At 42.0% G+C, this 14,866-nt stretch overlaps 1 protein-coding gene across 1 annotated transcript in view; it reads right to left on the minus strand.

Moving 5' to 3' along the window:
- atp2a3 (ATPase sarcoplasmic/endoplasmic reticulum Ca2+ transporting 3) overlaps positions 1 to 13,896 on the minus strand; it is a 63,216-nt gene extending 49,320 nt beyond the window's left edge. The window contains exon 1 of the mRNA XM_039777281.1: positions 13,479 to 13,896. Within this exon, the coding sequence (XP_039633215.1) occupies positions 13,479 to 13,596 (118 nt within the window). The 5' untranslated portion in view covers positions 13,597 to 13,896. The remainder of the gene's footprint in view (positions 1 to 13,478) is intronic.
- Positions 13,897 to 14,866: the final 970 nt, after the last annotated feature.

The following is a 14,866-nucleotide window of genomic DNA, read 5'->3' on the forward strand; positions in this document are numbered from 1 at the left end:
ACAGTATCAAGATTAGTGTCACTAATTCAGTAACCGACCAAATGTCTCCCCTTCTGTTCCTGAGTTATGGCGTTAACTAATGACCAGACATGTGTTTTTGCAGAACATAAAGATGTCACAGTTCAGTTGACCTTTGACCTTTTGGATATCAAATGTCATCGCTTTGTCATTTTATACTACTAGAAATGTGTGTGAAATGTCATAATTAGCCTAGGAATTCTTAACTTATGACTAAAAACGTGTTTTGTGAGGTCACCGTTCATCCTTGAATCCAAGTTGACATTTATTCCAAATTTGAAGAAATGCCCTTAAGAGGTTCCTGAGATATTGCAATCACAAGAATGGGACGGACGTATAGACAACCCGAAAACATCCGCCAGCGCAGAGGCATTAAAATTAACATTGAAAATAATCAATAGTTGGAGCCCTATCTGAAATGGCTTTCAGAATTAAGCTAACCTTTCTTAGATTGTCCAGGCAACACTTTTCCTTAATCTGAAGTGTGGTGATGTCATTGACACTCATGCTGCAGCCTCAGTGTGCAGTCAAATTGTTGGAGTTTATTTCTCAGTCACAGCGATCAGTGCTAAACCCCCCTTTTTTGTTGCGTTAGTATGTGTATGTATGTACAGTATGTGTGTAAGCTCCCACAAAAACAAACCCAAGAATAAAAAAACGCTTGGCTCTTTTCTTTCCCATCATCCCTGTCATTTTTCATCTGTCATTTGAAAAGAAAAGCTGTATTTTTGGGGGGCATTTTGGAGACAAGCTGAGCATCTCATCTGATTTGACACCCACCACACGTATGAGTCACTGATGTAGAAAACACATCAGTCATATTCTACAAAAAAACAAAAACATTCCAATTGAAAAGTACTGTTGATCAGTGTCACCAATGACACAGGCGTGCTTAGTCACTGCGATCCTCATCAAGTCCAACGCGAAGCTACGACCAAACAGGCCCCATGTAACAAACAACATCAATCACACCTGAAGAACTTGATGACTGATGATTACGTACATCAGGTCGATACATTTCAAAAAGCTCGATTTTGTGCATTTTTTCTGCCATCAAAGCCTTTGTTTTGTCATCATTTCTTTCCGGAGAAGTGACTTATTTCCTTTCAACAGTGGGAAGCTCGTGTTTCTGTGCATGTTTCGAACAGACCGTGCAACACGAGTATTTGAGTACTTTCATGGAGAGAAGGGGCTGGTAAGAGGAAGGGCCATGACTTGAGCCTGAAGCCTCCTTACCAAAAAAAACAGCCTTGCAGCCCCTCACATTACACATGTCACTGGCGGAAAGAGAAATGATTTCACATCATGACTTCTGGAATGGTTCCACTGCTTCAAAATGAGCTTTTTCGGTAGTAAGAAGACGCCGAAAGCAATCTGGGAACTTTGCCCAAGGAGACAAAAAAGTTGTTTGATAATTTCAGGTGGAATAACTTTCCTAATAGGGCTTGAAATAAAACCAGGGAGATCGAAACGGATTGCTGCAGTACAAACAAGCTATTGAAAAACAGAGAAGTTCATGAATAGTCATTAAAGCCCAGAACTCCTGTCTCCAGTCAAACCTGCATAGTCTGTTGGAGAACAACCTGCTTGGGAAGACTGATCCTCGTGCGGAGGTTGTCTCTCGGCTCTGTGAATGACCTCAGCCTGTGTAATAATGGCTGATGAGTCATTGTAACAAGTTTTTCAAACTTGCTGTCTGGAGGCTTTTCAGAGTTCAGGTTGGACACGCTTGAACTCACGGGGGACTTTTGGCTGCACTCTGCCAGCAGCAGCAACAGCAGAAATGTGGAGGAGTGGGATTGCTGTTTTCCATGCTCCACCAGTCTGACATAAGCCTGTTTCCCCATTACTGTGCCTTCCTGGTTGTATAATGTTTTTATGGCAGACAGACTGGCTGCAACTGGAGTGCTGGAGACAAAGATGGACTGATTGAAAGGACGAAAAGGGAGAGAGGGAGAGAGAGAGAGAGAGAGGGCTGGATGTGTTGAACGGGGTTCCCCGGCTTCCCTCTGCCAAGGATTCCCTCACAGTCATCTGGGCTGTGTCAACCCGAGGCTTGCCCAGGCACATTCCTGAATACTGACTTCATCTCTCTTTTTTTTTTTTTTTTTTTTTTCTTTTTTTTTTTTTTTTTTTTTTTTTTTTTTTTTTTTTGTGTTTTTTTTTTTTTTGTGTTTTTGTGGATTCTCTTCTCTCTCTCTCTCTCTCTCTCTCTGTTGTGTGTTTTTTTTTTCTTTTTCTCTTTTTTTTTTTTTTTCTTTTTTTTTTTTTTTAAAAATTTTTTTTTTTTTTTTTTGTTATTTTTTAAAAGGGAGAAACTGGCCTGCATCCTTTTCAGCGTCAGAAAACGATATGCGAGAGAAACTGGCCATGTATCTATCTACGCGAAAACTGATCTGAGCCTTTCGAGAAGGTGATTGTACGCTTCTCCTTCTAGTCTGACCAAGTGCATTAACAAGTTACGGGGCCAGATTATTAGGACCCCCAAGCAAACATCACATCTAAGTTGTGGGTCAGCAGTGTTAACAAGCCAGAGCTCAGGCCCCCTATGTGTGTAAACTACAAACATGAGAAAGTTTGCAGCAGTTACCATGGCGACTTGGCTCATTGAAAACAAGCGTTTCACCAAATAATGTCTGTCAAACATTTACCGAGAATAACGGTTACGCAATCAACAGGGCCTTGATACAGCACGCTCCGACTGCAGGAATGAAGAAACCACACACATTCTGATGGGAACAGGCTCCTTTCTAGCCTCTGCAGGCTGCTAATACGCAGGTAGCATGAGTGGTAGCATGCAGGCAAGCAGACACGCCACCAGATAAACAGCTAGCAGCCAGCGGGTTGAGTGAAAGCAGGGAGGCGTAGGTAGAGTGGGTGCAGTAATAAGACTTGTGCTGCTTCAGTAAGTCAGCCTAGGGCTGGGCAATATATCGATATTGATACAACAGGCCAGATATCGTCTTACATTTTGGATATTATAATATTGTGATACGACACAAGCGCCGTCTTTTCCTGGTTTTAAAAGGCTGCATTACAAGTGATGTCATTTTCTGAACTTACCAGACTGCTCTAGCTGGTCTATTGTTTGACTTTACCCACTAAGACATTGTGTATCCACATTACTGATGATCAGTTATCACAAATGTCATCATGTAAATATTTTGTGAAAGCACACATTGTCCACAATATTGCCGCAACAATATCCATATTGAGGTATTTGGTCAAAAATATAATGACATTTGTTTTTTTTCCACATTGCCCAGCTCTAAGTGAGCCCCAGCTCCAAGATCCCGCTCCATCCACTAACCACTAGAGTGTAAAACGGGCCTATAAATGTCATGATGGTAAGCCCTAATGACATACAGTCTACTATAGGTTCCTATATCCGCTCACTCTCCTAATGTATTCTCCCACCGGAAAAGCTTGTGCAAATGCATTAACCATATCAAATGTGAATTATAAATGTACCCCATTCTCCTCCCTAACCGTATTATCCCTGCTACACAGGAGGCATCACAGGTAACTGCAGAAGAGACGTCTGCAGTCTGACAGAGTCAATGTTTCCTCCATTAACATAAATGTCAATGGAGGGCTTCCCTTTCCTTCCTTCCCCTGAGGAAGTGATACGCAGCCATGTCAAGTGGGTGAATGTCAGCAGTTATCTTGTGGAGGCCTGCCGACCTGTGAACAGCCACCCTGGGGATCAGAACGGGAGCAGAGGAGGAAGTGGCACTAAGTCACTAATCACTCCTCTGCAGCATAATGACACGCAGCTTCTCTGAAGTCTTTATAGGGAAGCTCTCATACTGGATTAAAGCTGCTGCAGTCAAACACAAGGATCAAACTAAACAAGACTAAGAGTTTATAGCTTTGCCGCTGCCGTCGTGGGACGGACATCTGACCCGTTCTGACCTTAAAGACTCGTAGAAAAAGACCTGTGTGCAACTTTTGTCACGCTTTTGGATGTTCATACGAAAGAAATGCCAAACTAAGCAACACGGAATAACATTTGATAGATGGAAAAAGTGTTTTACGATATTTTACTGGTACAAACGTGTTGAAGTTAATATCATTAAGGTTATTTAAGTGTTTCTTTAGTAATATATCAGTAAGATGTTGAAAATGATGTTTGTCATGTGTGTTATTAAAGCTGCAGCTCCAGGGCTGGACTGCAGTTCCTCGAGTCAATCCCCATAGACCCCCATGTTAATGCCCCAAGCTATTCTTATCCTATGGAGTCCTTAAAGTAGGCCTAGATCAGCATAGTTGATGAAGTTGATGTACTTTCTTGTGCTTTTTGGGGGTGTACCCAAATGGTTGAATGTCCTGGTTATTAGTCGGTTTGGATAAAATGTCATGTAATTCCATTATCTCTTATAATCCGTAGATATTTCACTAAAAACAAAAAAACAAAATGTTAACCTCATGACGGCAAAGTCAGTAGGCTACTGTTTCCTCTGGGGGCCATGCATGTCTGTGCAAAATGTTGTGCCAATCCATCCTATATGTTAAGATATTTCACAGGATAAGTAAAAATGATCACTTGGTGGCGCTAAAAGAGGAGTCGGAATCACCAAAGTCATTCATCCTCTGTGGACCATGAATACAACATTTCATAGCGATTCATCCAATAGTTTTACTGTATATGTTTCAGTCTGCACTAAACTGCTCGACTAAGCGACATTGCCATCCCTGGAGCCACATGGTGAAAACAAGTTACAAGGACTTTGAACTACTACAACTGCTCTGACAGCACTTCTGAGGAGCTGTTAATAGCTTTTTAAATGGCTAAAAGTAATTGTTTTTAAAAGGTTTTTAGAGGCAGTTTTTAAGTTGTGTGTAAGGAATGTATATTTAATTAAAAGCACAGGACAGTTTATAACTAGCTATTAGTTATTAGAAGGAAAAATTGAGGCGCTCAATGAAATATTTTGAAAATATCCCTACAGTATTGTTGTGCCTTTGATTGACTATATATATTATATTATATATTTTCTTTGTTGCATTTGGAGCTACTTCACAACTATTGCACTGTATCTGTATTTCTGGTCTATTCCATTTGTATTTAGTTTCATTTCATATTTTTTTTTATAAGATCTAATTTTATTATATCTTAATTGATTTGATTGTGCATTTTATTGCTTATTGTTTTTAAATGTGATTCTAATTATTTCCTTTGCCTATGTAAAACAATTGCCTCCGTGTCTTAAATGTGCTCTAAAATAAAGCTGCCTTGTCTACAATGTTGAGTTCTTTTGCTACTAATTTTGTAGTCTATATTCTTCACGTTCCACTTCCGGGATTGCTCCGGTGCCACAGGAAATTCCGCCGGATGCATGTCTTTCCCGTTTCCTTCCTCTTTCTTTGTGTTGTTATTCTAAACTGCGGTGGATTTCTGAGGACTATGGTTAACTGCTCCTCAGATCTCTGCAGGGTAAATCCAGACAGCTAGCTAGACTATCTGTCCAATCTGAGTTTTCTTTCACACGACTATTTTGCAGCGGCTCTGTGCGGAGCTTAGCGCCGCCCATGTCGTGTGATTGGTTTAAAGAAATGCCGATAAACCAGAGCACGTTTTCCTCCAATCCCAGAATGCTGTGTGGACTAGCCAGACCCTCCTTTCAGCGCACTTTGTAGGAGGGTCTGGTGAAGCGAGAATACTCATTTTGTAATACCAAGTGAACTTCTTTTTTCTGAATGGGCAAAGATGAAATATTGTTTTAAACCCCAGTAGATTTTTTCATTAACTGCAACAGGATGGGCCTCAAGCTGCAGTTACATTAGTCAAACATTTCAAACCTGCTGAAATATCCAGACGCCCAAGCTGAGAAGACTTTGACTTTGATATAGTGTTGCATACTCCTGACAAAGACAGGAAATAATGGTTTAATTTCAGTGATAAGCAAATAATTACATAAACATGGACGGGGGAAAATACACAAGTGGAGAGGAATGATACAATACAATTATTTCAACCAGTAATTCTCTCTCCATGCTGGGGACACATGAGGAAACAACATCAACTGTCAGAGATGCAGTGAGATCTGCTTTGTGAGGCTCATCTCTGAAAGACTGTCATGTCAGAAAAGGAGAATTAGTTTCAAAGTGGAGATTTTATCTTTTCTTGCCAATTAAGAAAGGAAAAGAAATGAGAAGTAGCTCAATGGCTGCTGCGGCTGCCCATTGGCTGGGCTGTCTCTGATGTCATCAAGCTGTGGTCAGGGAAAAAAAGAGACTGGATTTTTGCTCGTGATGTTGCACAGGAAAGCACATTCAACTGCAGCATCACTCTCACGTTCGCCCTGTGAGAGAATCTAAGGCCTGTGCATGGGAGTAATGTGCGTATCTTACTGAAAAGCCTGTTAACTACTTCATCTCGAAATTTCAACATATTTCAGTGAATCTGATTGGGGTAATTTTATTTGCCACAAACATTGGAGGCCGCAGATGATCCGAGTCGTGACAGAGTGTAACCTCTGAGATTACCAAAGATAGGACATCTGTGTTTATGCATTTACTGCCGACATCTGGTCTCTAACTGCACACTCTTGTTGCACGTTAGATTCAGGTTTAACTAAACCCTCTGAAGAACCCCAAATTAAGCGTCTTGTTCCACATTTGAGCAGTCACAGTATGATGAGTTGTGCTGGCGAGTTACAGAGGAAAAGGAAAAGGGCCTGTCAACTGAGTAGGACATGCATGAGGTGATTAGCACAGAGCTCATATCTCGTCAGGGCTCCAAGCTTCCTCTTTAAGGTCACAGCTGCACAAAGAACCATTTTGTAAACATCCCAACAGGCTAGCAAGGAGGATGGCACGCAACCACCCAGTAGCCAATTGGAGAAGCTGAATGCTGAGAAAAATAGTCAACAATCCCCCAAAAGGCAGACTGAAATATCTGTGTTAACATCATGCTATTTATAGAGTTTATTCTAGGTTTAGAAACCAGAGCGACACTTCTATCCAATCAAATGTCTGGTACAGTACAACTCCCTGCAGCAATAGAGGCCATCCATCTACTGAAAATTTCAAACTGTGGAATTATTTTTGAAATGGTTAAAAAAAAAACATAACACATACACCCACTAACACTAGATGCACAAATTGTGTGACTTTCAAAACCTACACTTTTAGCATGCCCATACAGGATTAAAATTCCTCTTTGATGTGCCAAAATGATATTAAAGGATACGTCTGATGTAAATATATTCTATATTTTCTACGAAAAGACCAAAACCTTGAATTGATCCAAGCAACAAGCATTGTTTGTGTAGCTAAAGCCGGATATATATCTTATCCCTCTGTGCCATAGAGCTCCAAAAAACTATTAAAAACACATCAGTGAGCCACACTGTTGCCCTGGGTGATGTGTTCCATTATTACGACGTTTATTTTAAGTCACCGCCACATACACTATCCTGCAACTGTAAATGTTCACTAAAGCACCAAATCCGCAGCTGAAAATAGTCCCCGATAAATGCACTGTTTACTCCTGCTGGAGTAACATGTGCTAAAAACCACAGTGCCCAGTTGTTTAATGAAATTATTATTTAAAGTATATATTTTTGACCTGTTTTGAAAGCTTTACATCTTCAGTAGGAACAAACAAATGGGCGCTTGGGGCTGAGTTTAGAGAAGCGTGAAATACAAACTTTACTTTTGATTTTATGGAATTTGTTGACACAAATTCTTAACAAATCCTAAGAAAGTTTGATATGTTTGCCATGTTGGCCTAAAAAGTGAATTTCACTAATTCTATCATAAATGATGTGTTATCAGATGTAAATTATATAAATAATATTGCCTTTAATTATTATTTCATTTTCACAATTTAAAATGATGTGTTATCAGATGTAAATTATGGGATGGGATGGTATCATGGTGCACAAATAGTACAATTAAATATACAATTACAATTAAAATAATGTGGCTAAAAAAACAAATATGAAAAAAAAAAGAAAATAATAATGTTCATGTCTCTTCATGTCTCGACCTTTTTTGTTTTGACACTGTGGTTCATTGGAACTTGTTGACTGTTGGCCAAACCAGTCCCAGTGAAGTGGAACAGGTTTATACATCAGCTCCATCCTACTTTTCCAGACACAATTTACTTTACATGCAGCTCGTCATACTGTACACACAGCTCAGATCTCTCGGAATGCTTTTAGATGACTTCATGGTATGCCCTGAGGTCCGACACACACTGTACAAGATATGCTCAGTGTACACACAGCCCACTCCTTAAAGACAGACTTTGATTGAGTTACTGATTGATTGAAAACATTATTGAACATCAACAAGAGGTGTTCAAAAGGATAAAAACACAATAAAGCCCAAAGGCTTGTTTCCAATGTGGGGTCTACAACGTTTTTTAACCCCAGAACTAGGCCTGTGACAATTATTACATAATTGTCTAATCGCAATATATTTACATAATCACGGTTTCTTTGTTTAACCGTAATTAATTGCTTACATTAGCTAAGGTCATAAGGGGTATGGCTATTGATAGTTAATGTTGATTCTGTTTGGATATGCAAATTGTAATTGTATATGGGTTATTTGCTCAGACTGTTGAGACAAAGCTATGCCTTTTGTTAGTTGGTGGCAACTAAAATGACTGTTTGAAACAGTAATAAATAAATATTTTAAAAAATGTGTCTGAAAGAGACAATTATATTGCTAATTGCAATTATTTCTGAGACAATCAACTGTACAGCAAAATTTGGAATTGTTACAGCTCTACCAAGGACCCCTTAACTGAAAGAGAGACAGAGCATAGAATTCTAAGCTATTGAAATAATTGTTGGCATGACTTTATTTATCGTGTCATGTGGCCGAGTGAATGCTTAAAGAGATGGTTCGGAGTAATTTCACCCTAGGAAAAAAGCTTCTGGGGGGTGTTTGGCTCGAGGTCATGGTGCAAAGGACCCTAGGGGGAAATTACTCCGAACCATCACTTTAAGATGAACTATATTTGTGGATGGCTACCTTAGTGACTACCTTACCTATAGGCCAGTGAGCCTATCATGTTGGTTTGTTTTTTCAAAAATAGGCTGATTTATATTTGCTAATACTACATTGGACTCATGTTAAAGGTGCAGGAAGCGATGCTGGGCAAAGATTGTTGATATTTGAACTCAGCTGCCAGCAAATACAACGCCCCCGCTTCAGAAGCTCCGGCCACCAGATTCACGGACAGATAAATACTGTCCAGCCAGCCACATGCTGCCTCCCCCCCCCCCACCATCAACTGTCGCCGTCTGTTGCCGATTGGCTGCAATAGTGTTTTATTCTGAGGACCCCCTGTTAAAGATCTCTGCCTTTGAGTACACCTCTCCTCAGCAGAAGGCAGTGGCAGCTCGCTAGAAGCCGGTGACTCAACATCATCTTACCATCAGCGCATGATGGTGACTGACAGATGCAGAGGTGGGAGGGAAGGAGGCAAGACAAGTGACAAGCTAGAACAGGATCACAGCTCCTTTGAAGGCGGCTGGGCAGGCACACACAGAGCCCACTGGAACAAGGAAGTGACTCAACACCCCAAGGACTTCAAATGACTTTTCTACAACTTCAACTCTCCGGTTTTCAGCCCACACAGCTCCAACACTGTAACCACAATTTAACTGTCTCAACTGGACAATTTTCTGAACAAGAAGGGACAGTAAAGTGGAGGCCGACAGCCGCTGATTGAGGAGCATGCTGCAATGTGCAACTTGTGTGTGTTGCGTGGAGGAGGAGGAGGAGGAGGAGGAGGAGGAGCAGGAAACGCCACAAGATCTCTCATATTTCAAACGCAGTAGAGAGTAAGTCAGGCTGCTTTCATGTCGAGTTGCAGAACAGGAAGAGAAACAACACTGAGTGAGATCCCACTAGAGGAATTATTATTTGTGACAGAAGCCAGAGTGAGGAAAGTGCAGGTACGCTGCATAAATTCCCAATGATGGTATCACCTAATAAGTACGAGGCTGCAACCTCAGACAACCTTGGGTTTGCTTCAGTGACAGCAGAACACATTTTTATTGGTGTCAGGGGGTTATTGCATTTCCACTTTTGGAAAACAAGCTCACATGTCTAATAATCGAATCAAACGTGTAATTAAAATGACTTCATGTGTATGAGATAAACAGAAGCTCAGAGGAGCTTGCGTGCAGAGTGCACTAACCAACAGATAAAGAGGCGGAAACATAGGTTTGTCTTTACCGCCACCAGTGGATGTTGGTCAGATCGTCTTTGATATTGCTGAAAGCTTTTGTATCATAATCCGTCTGAGAGCAAACGTATACGTATCGAACATTGGACACTTAATCATGACGAAGACGTGCACTGCTAGGCTGTTTAACCTGAATATGTTGTGCAATTGTACTCGCCTCCTGGAGTGGGAATTAAGGGAGTGTCAAAGGACATTGTTACATCCTAGACTGTTGAAGGCTCTATAAAGCTAAAAGTGATTTATTATATATTATTAAACGTGCTTTGATTAATAATGCCTCTCAATTAAAAATATCTTAATTAAACTATACTTTCTTATTTTAAAGTGTGAAGAAGCTTTGACAGTGTCTATGTGAGATTATGAAGCAATGTAGACTGTATGTTAAGAAAGAAGACGAATCAATGAACTAACCGCTGTGAGAACCTAGGCCGCTGTGAGAAGAACCATCTTCCTTGGACACTCCCGGCCTCACCTGCGCGTCGAAGCCCTTGATAAATGCTGCTGGGGTCAACCCCCCCTCCAAAACCCTGATTGCTCATGAGGCCAATATGCCCTTTCTGAAAATGAACGGACTGCGCCTTTGAAATTGGGGTTTTGAGTGCACAGGACACAATGATCAAACACCGCAAGCTGTGACAGCACAAACATTCTTGGTGCACCCACACACACAGAGAGTGTGTGAGTGTGGGTGTAAGAGAGAGAGAGAGAGAGAGAGAGAGAGAGAGAGAGAGAGAGAGAGAGAGAGAGAGAGAGAGAGAGAGAGAGAGAAAGGCCTGACTTCCTCTACTACATCAGAGCCAACAATTTCACAATCAAAGTGATAAACTGTCTTGTAAATTGAAGTGTGTGTGTGTGTGTGTGTGTGTGTGTGTGTGTGTGTGTGTGTGTAAAGTTGTCTGCTTGTGGACCATAAATGAAAGGTGTGAATAAAAGGTCAGCTGCCTCCTTTCTGCAGCACTGTAAGTGTAAGCTTTGTAGTAATGACTGTCCAGAAGTGGCAGCTACGCTAATTTTCCAACATCTCAGAAAGGGATCAGAAACTCTGACACTGCTCAGAGAGGTTTTACTATCACAGACTCAGCACAGGAAAGTGCCGACATAAAGCCAGGAAGCCGCTCACCTGTCTTTACTTATACAGTGTGCCAAAAAGAATCATAATGCGAGAGGAATAATCTATATATACACACACCATAAAGAACAAGGTCAAATCAATAATCGCTTTTTCTTATGAACAACAGTGCAAGAACTTGAGCCAAGCTGCCATTAAAGACAAATGAATGAGACAGCTTAGCTCGGAGTTTGAATTGATAATGCCATGTATAGTAAGATATGAAAAAAAGCAAAGAACCAGGCCAAAACATCTGACCTCACCACATTTTCCACTTCCAAGTTATCTATAGAAGCAATGAGGCAAGACACGCTCATCATGTTTTAATTGTGGGCTTGAGGGAAACAGCTAACAGCTAACAGACACTTCTTTGGTGAGAAGTGAGGTTTAACTCCCTCATCCATCCCAGTGTGTTGAATCTCTGCAGTCCCACGGAGGATTGCATTGTACGAGCCAAACGTGTTATGACGTCCTCCCCGCATGTCATCGCCGTTTCCTACGGACACTTGGAGCAGTGCGATGAAATCACACCAGATGATGTTAATCTCACCTCTTAGTATTTGCCTCACCGTGTCCAAACTGAGACGTACACTGAGTGTGTACAGCCCGTTTGTGGACGTGTTGATTTAGGTTAACGATTCTGCTGACAATGAGATCCTGCATACTATGCCTCAGAGTGAAAAATTGTGCATGCACGTGTCAGTGGTAGTGAAGGTAAGCGCATACCACCCGTAAACAGCTTTGAGCGGACCCTCCCTGGAACAAAACACCAAGGCTCACACAGAGTCCTTGCAGTCAGCTACAAGGTCTGCGGTTTGTGAGCAGAGGGGGAAGGAGCTGTTGCACAGCCGTACATCACTCTGCAATGACATGTTCTAAAATAGTAAACAAACCCAAGCCAATTTAATGCAGTTTCTTCCCTATTTTTTGGCTCGTGCATAAGCAAGATAGAGTGGATAACCCCTATAGAGTCAGCCCTGTAAAAAAGGTATTCCCTCCCTCCAGCATGCATTTGTAATGCGCTCGCACAAGGCAGGAAGTTCACAGCTAAAAGCGAGAGATGTTATCTGTGGCAAGACGTTGCTTTTTTTCCATGAAGTCATCACAGGCCCCTGCAGGGTAGAGTGGCTGGTTGCAACAAAAGGGCTACTGTTTGACTGGCACAATGTGCCGCTCTGCTCCACAGCCTGGCCACACATGCAAATGACAGGCCAGGAGGGGCAAAGGTGTGGCGATGTCAGGTTCGAGCTCTACACGACAACACTCAGCAAAACACCAGTGTAAAAGATGATCGGGACTTCAGGGGGAGGGGGGGGGGGGGAGAGCTGTTGCGTGACCCACACTGCTCAAGAGAAGCTATATTTCCAACTGATAAAACAGTAACTTTGCTTGCAAAAGGATACTATTTGGGCAGTATAGGTTATTACTTTATGATCTTTATCACTCGGAAATTTGAAATGGCTTTACATATCCACTTCACTCTGTTATCTTGTAATTGCAACTGGAAAGTATACACCATGTGGAGAACAACTGTTGAAAGTGAAAACGGGTTGTACAAGATTTTCTGTTTCATTATGTCCACCACCTCATCCTACTCCACTCCAGTAGCCTGAGCCTGCTCTGCACTTCCTGGTCCTTGCATGTCAGCCAGGGATGTCACATTAGCGTGTGGTCATTGGTCAATGGGGGCGGGGGGGGGGGTCCTGCAGGTTTGTGTACGAGGACAAACTACTGTATATGCCGTTTACTTAGTTTTACCGAGAGCTGACATGAGGCGACCTTAGGATACGAGCTGAATAAAAATGTAGGCTTAATTAGGCTTGATTTGGAATAAATGAGTGTATTTGCATTGATGTCTCCCCTGTCCAGATGTGTCTCTATGTGTCAACTTTAACTGGTGTGCTATGCAATGAATGGTTTCAATTACAAGCATGCGCATCAATGAATGTGCCACTTACATTTCCACTGACTGTGCGCCAGAGGGAATAGGATTGTTTTTTTTTTACGCGCACGACTTGCAACAGCCTGGCGTATAACTGCAGCAGTTGGATTTCCTGGCAAACCAAACGATGTAGGCTGTAATACGCACCAGCTATGGACTCAAAATCAAGAGGAAAAAATATATATATAACTACTCACCGTTCGGTCCATATCTCTCCACATTGACTTTGACTTGCTCCAGAGTCAGCCCAGTGTTTTCGTTCACACCGAAGTTGTCTAAAACTTCAGTCGCAGATTTAGTGTGCGCATTTTCCATCTTGGCGGACTGGGCTTACAGGATCAGATCGAAATGCATGTAGTTGAGTAACATCTATTGTGGCAATCGGAGGGTGTTCTGCTCGGGAGGGGGTGGGGGGGGTATGAGTGAAACAGCAGTAATTTCCACCGATGCACGCTGAGGCGGCTGAGTGTCGGTCGCACGGTCGGTCCGCTCTGTCACCTGTCCCCCCTGAAGGAAACCTCCGGATCCGCTGCTGTTGCTCTGTGGATCGACTGCTGCTGCTGCTGCTGCTACTTCATCTCCGTCTGAAGGTGTGCTGAGAGTGTGCCGGGGCGGACCGCCTCTCCGCTGCTGAGCACTCCCTCCTGCGCTCCCATTGGCTGCGCCTACCTGAGCGGAGGCTTTCCGCTCCGCTGCCTCATCATGCGACCACTTCAAACGTCTAGCTTTAAAACAGGATGCATGCAGCTCTGTCGGTCCTCATGTTTGTTATAGTGCAGGTTGTTAACTTGTTGCTGTCATGTGTCGTCATTGTATTGCTCTTTATAGGGACATTCTTTTTTTCTTTTCTTTTTGCGTAAAACAGAAGCCACACTTTCTGGAGCTGGCTGCCAGTTTTGCCAATATTAAGCAGTACATCTGTTTCCATATCTAAATGTGCAAACAAAAATGCTGTTAAATCATATGACCTCTGTAAGCTTTACGAAATAAAGTATTTTCTTTCTTTTTTGCTTTTGTTTTGGGTATCTTTTCTTTTTGGTAACCCTTTGACCTCCCTGGCTTGTTTGTTATTGTAGACTCAAAAGATGTCCTTGTGTAAATCCTTGTCTGTGAATAAAGATTGATACAATTTGACGAAAACAAATCTTTTTGCATATAGATATTTTAAACAGTAAAAACTCAGCTGCGCATCAGCGCCCCGGAGCTAAAGGGGACAAAGTGCCTTGCACAAGGACCCCATTAAAGTGGTTTTCAAGCCCTCAGCACCCAGACTAGACCAGTGTCTGCAGGTATAGCCTACTGCACGCAACAGTTTGAGCTGAGTTCTAAAAGCAGCCCTGAGGACAGTTGCATAAAGATTAGGTTAATCTAGCCAATTAGACCATTCAGATAAAATAAGACTTACTCATTTAAAGCTTACAGAGATAGCAACTTTGTAAGCCAGGCTATTTATTTATTTATCTGACTCAGTGCGTGCTGAAAGATCAACTGTATGGGCAGCGGAAAGGATATGGCAGAAATCTAAACACCCAGATGATCTGCTTACCTATCAGTCTCTTCTTTCTTCCTTTGCTGCCTCTATTTC

This window comes from Perca fluviatilis, chromosome 16 (assembly GCF_010015445.1).
Source record: "Perca fluviatilis chromosome 16, GENO_Pfluv_1.0, whole genome shotgun sequence".
Taxonomy (NCBI): domain Eukaryota; kingdom Metazoa; phylum Chordata; class Actinopteri; order Perciformes; family Percidae; genus Perca; species Perca fluviatilis.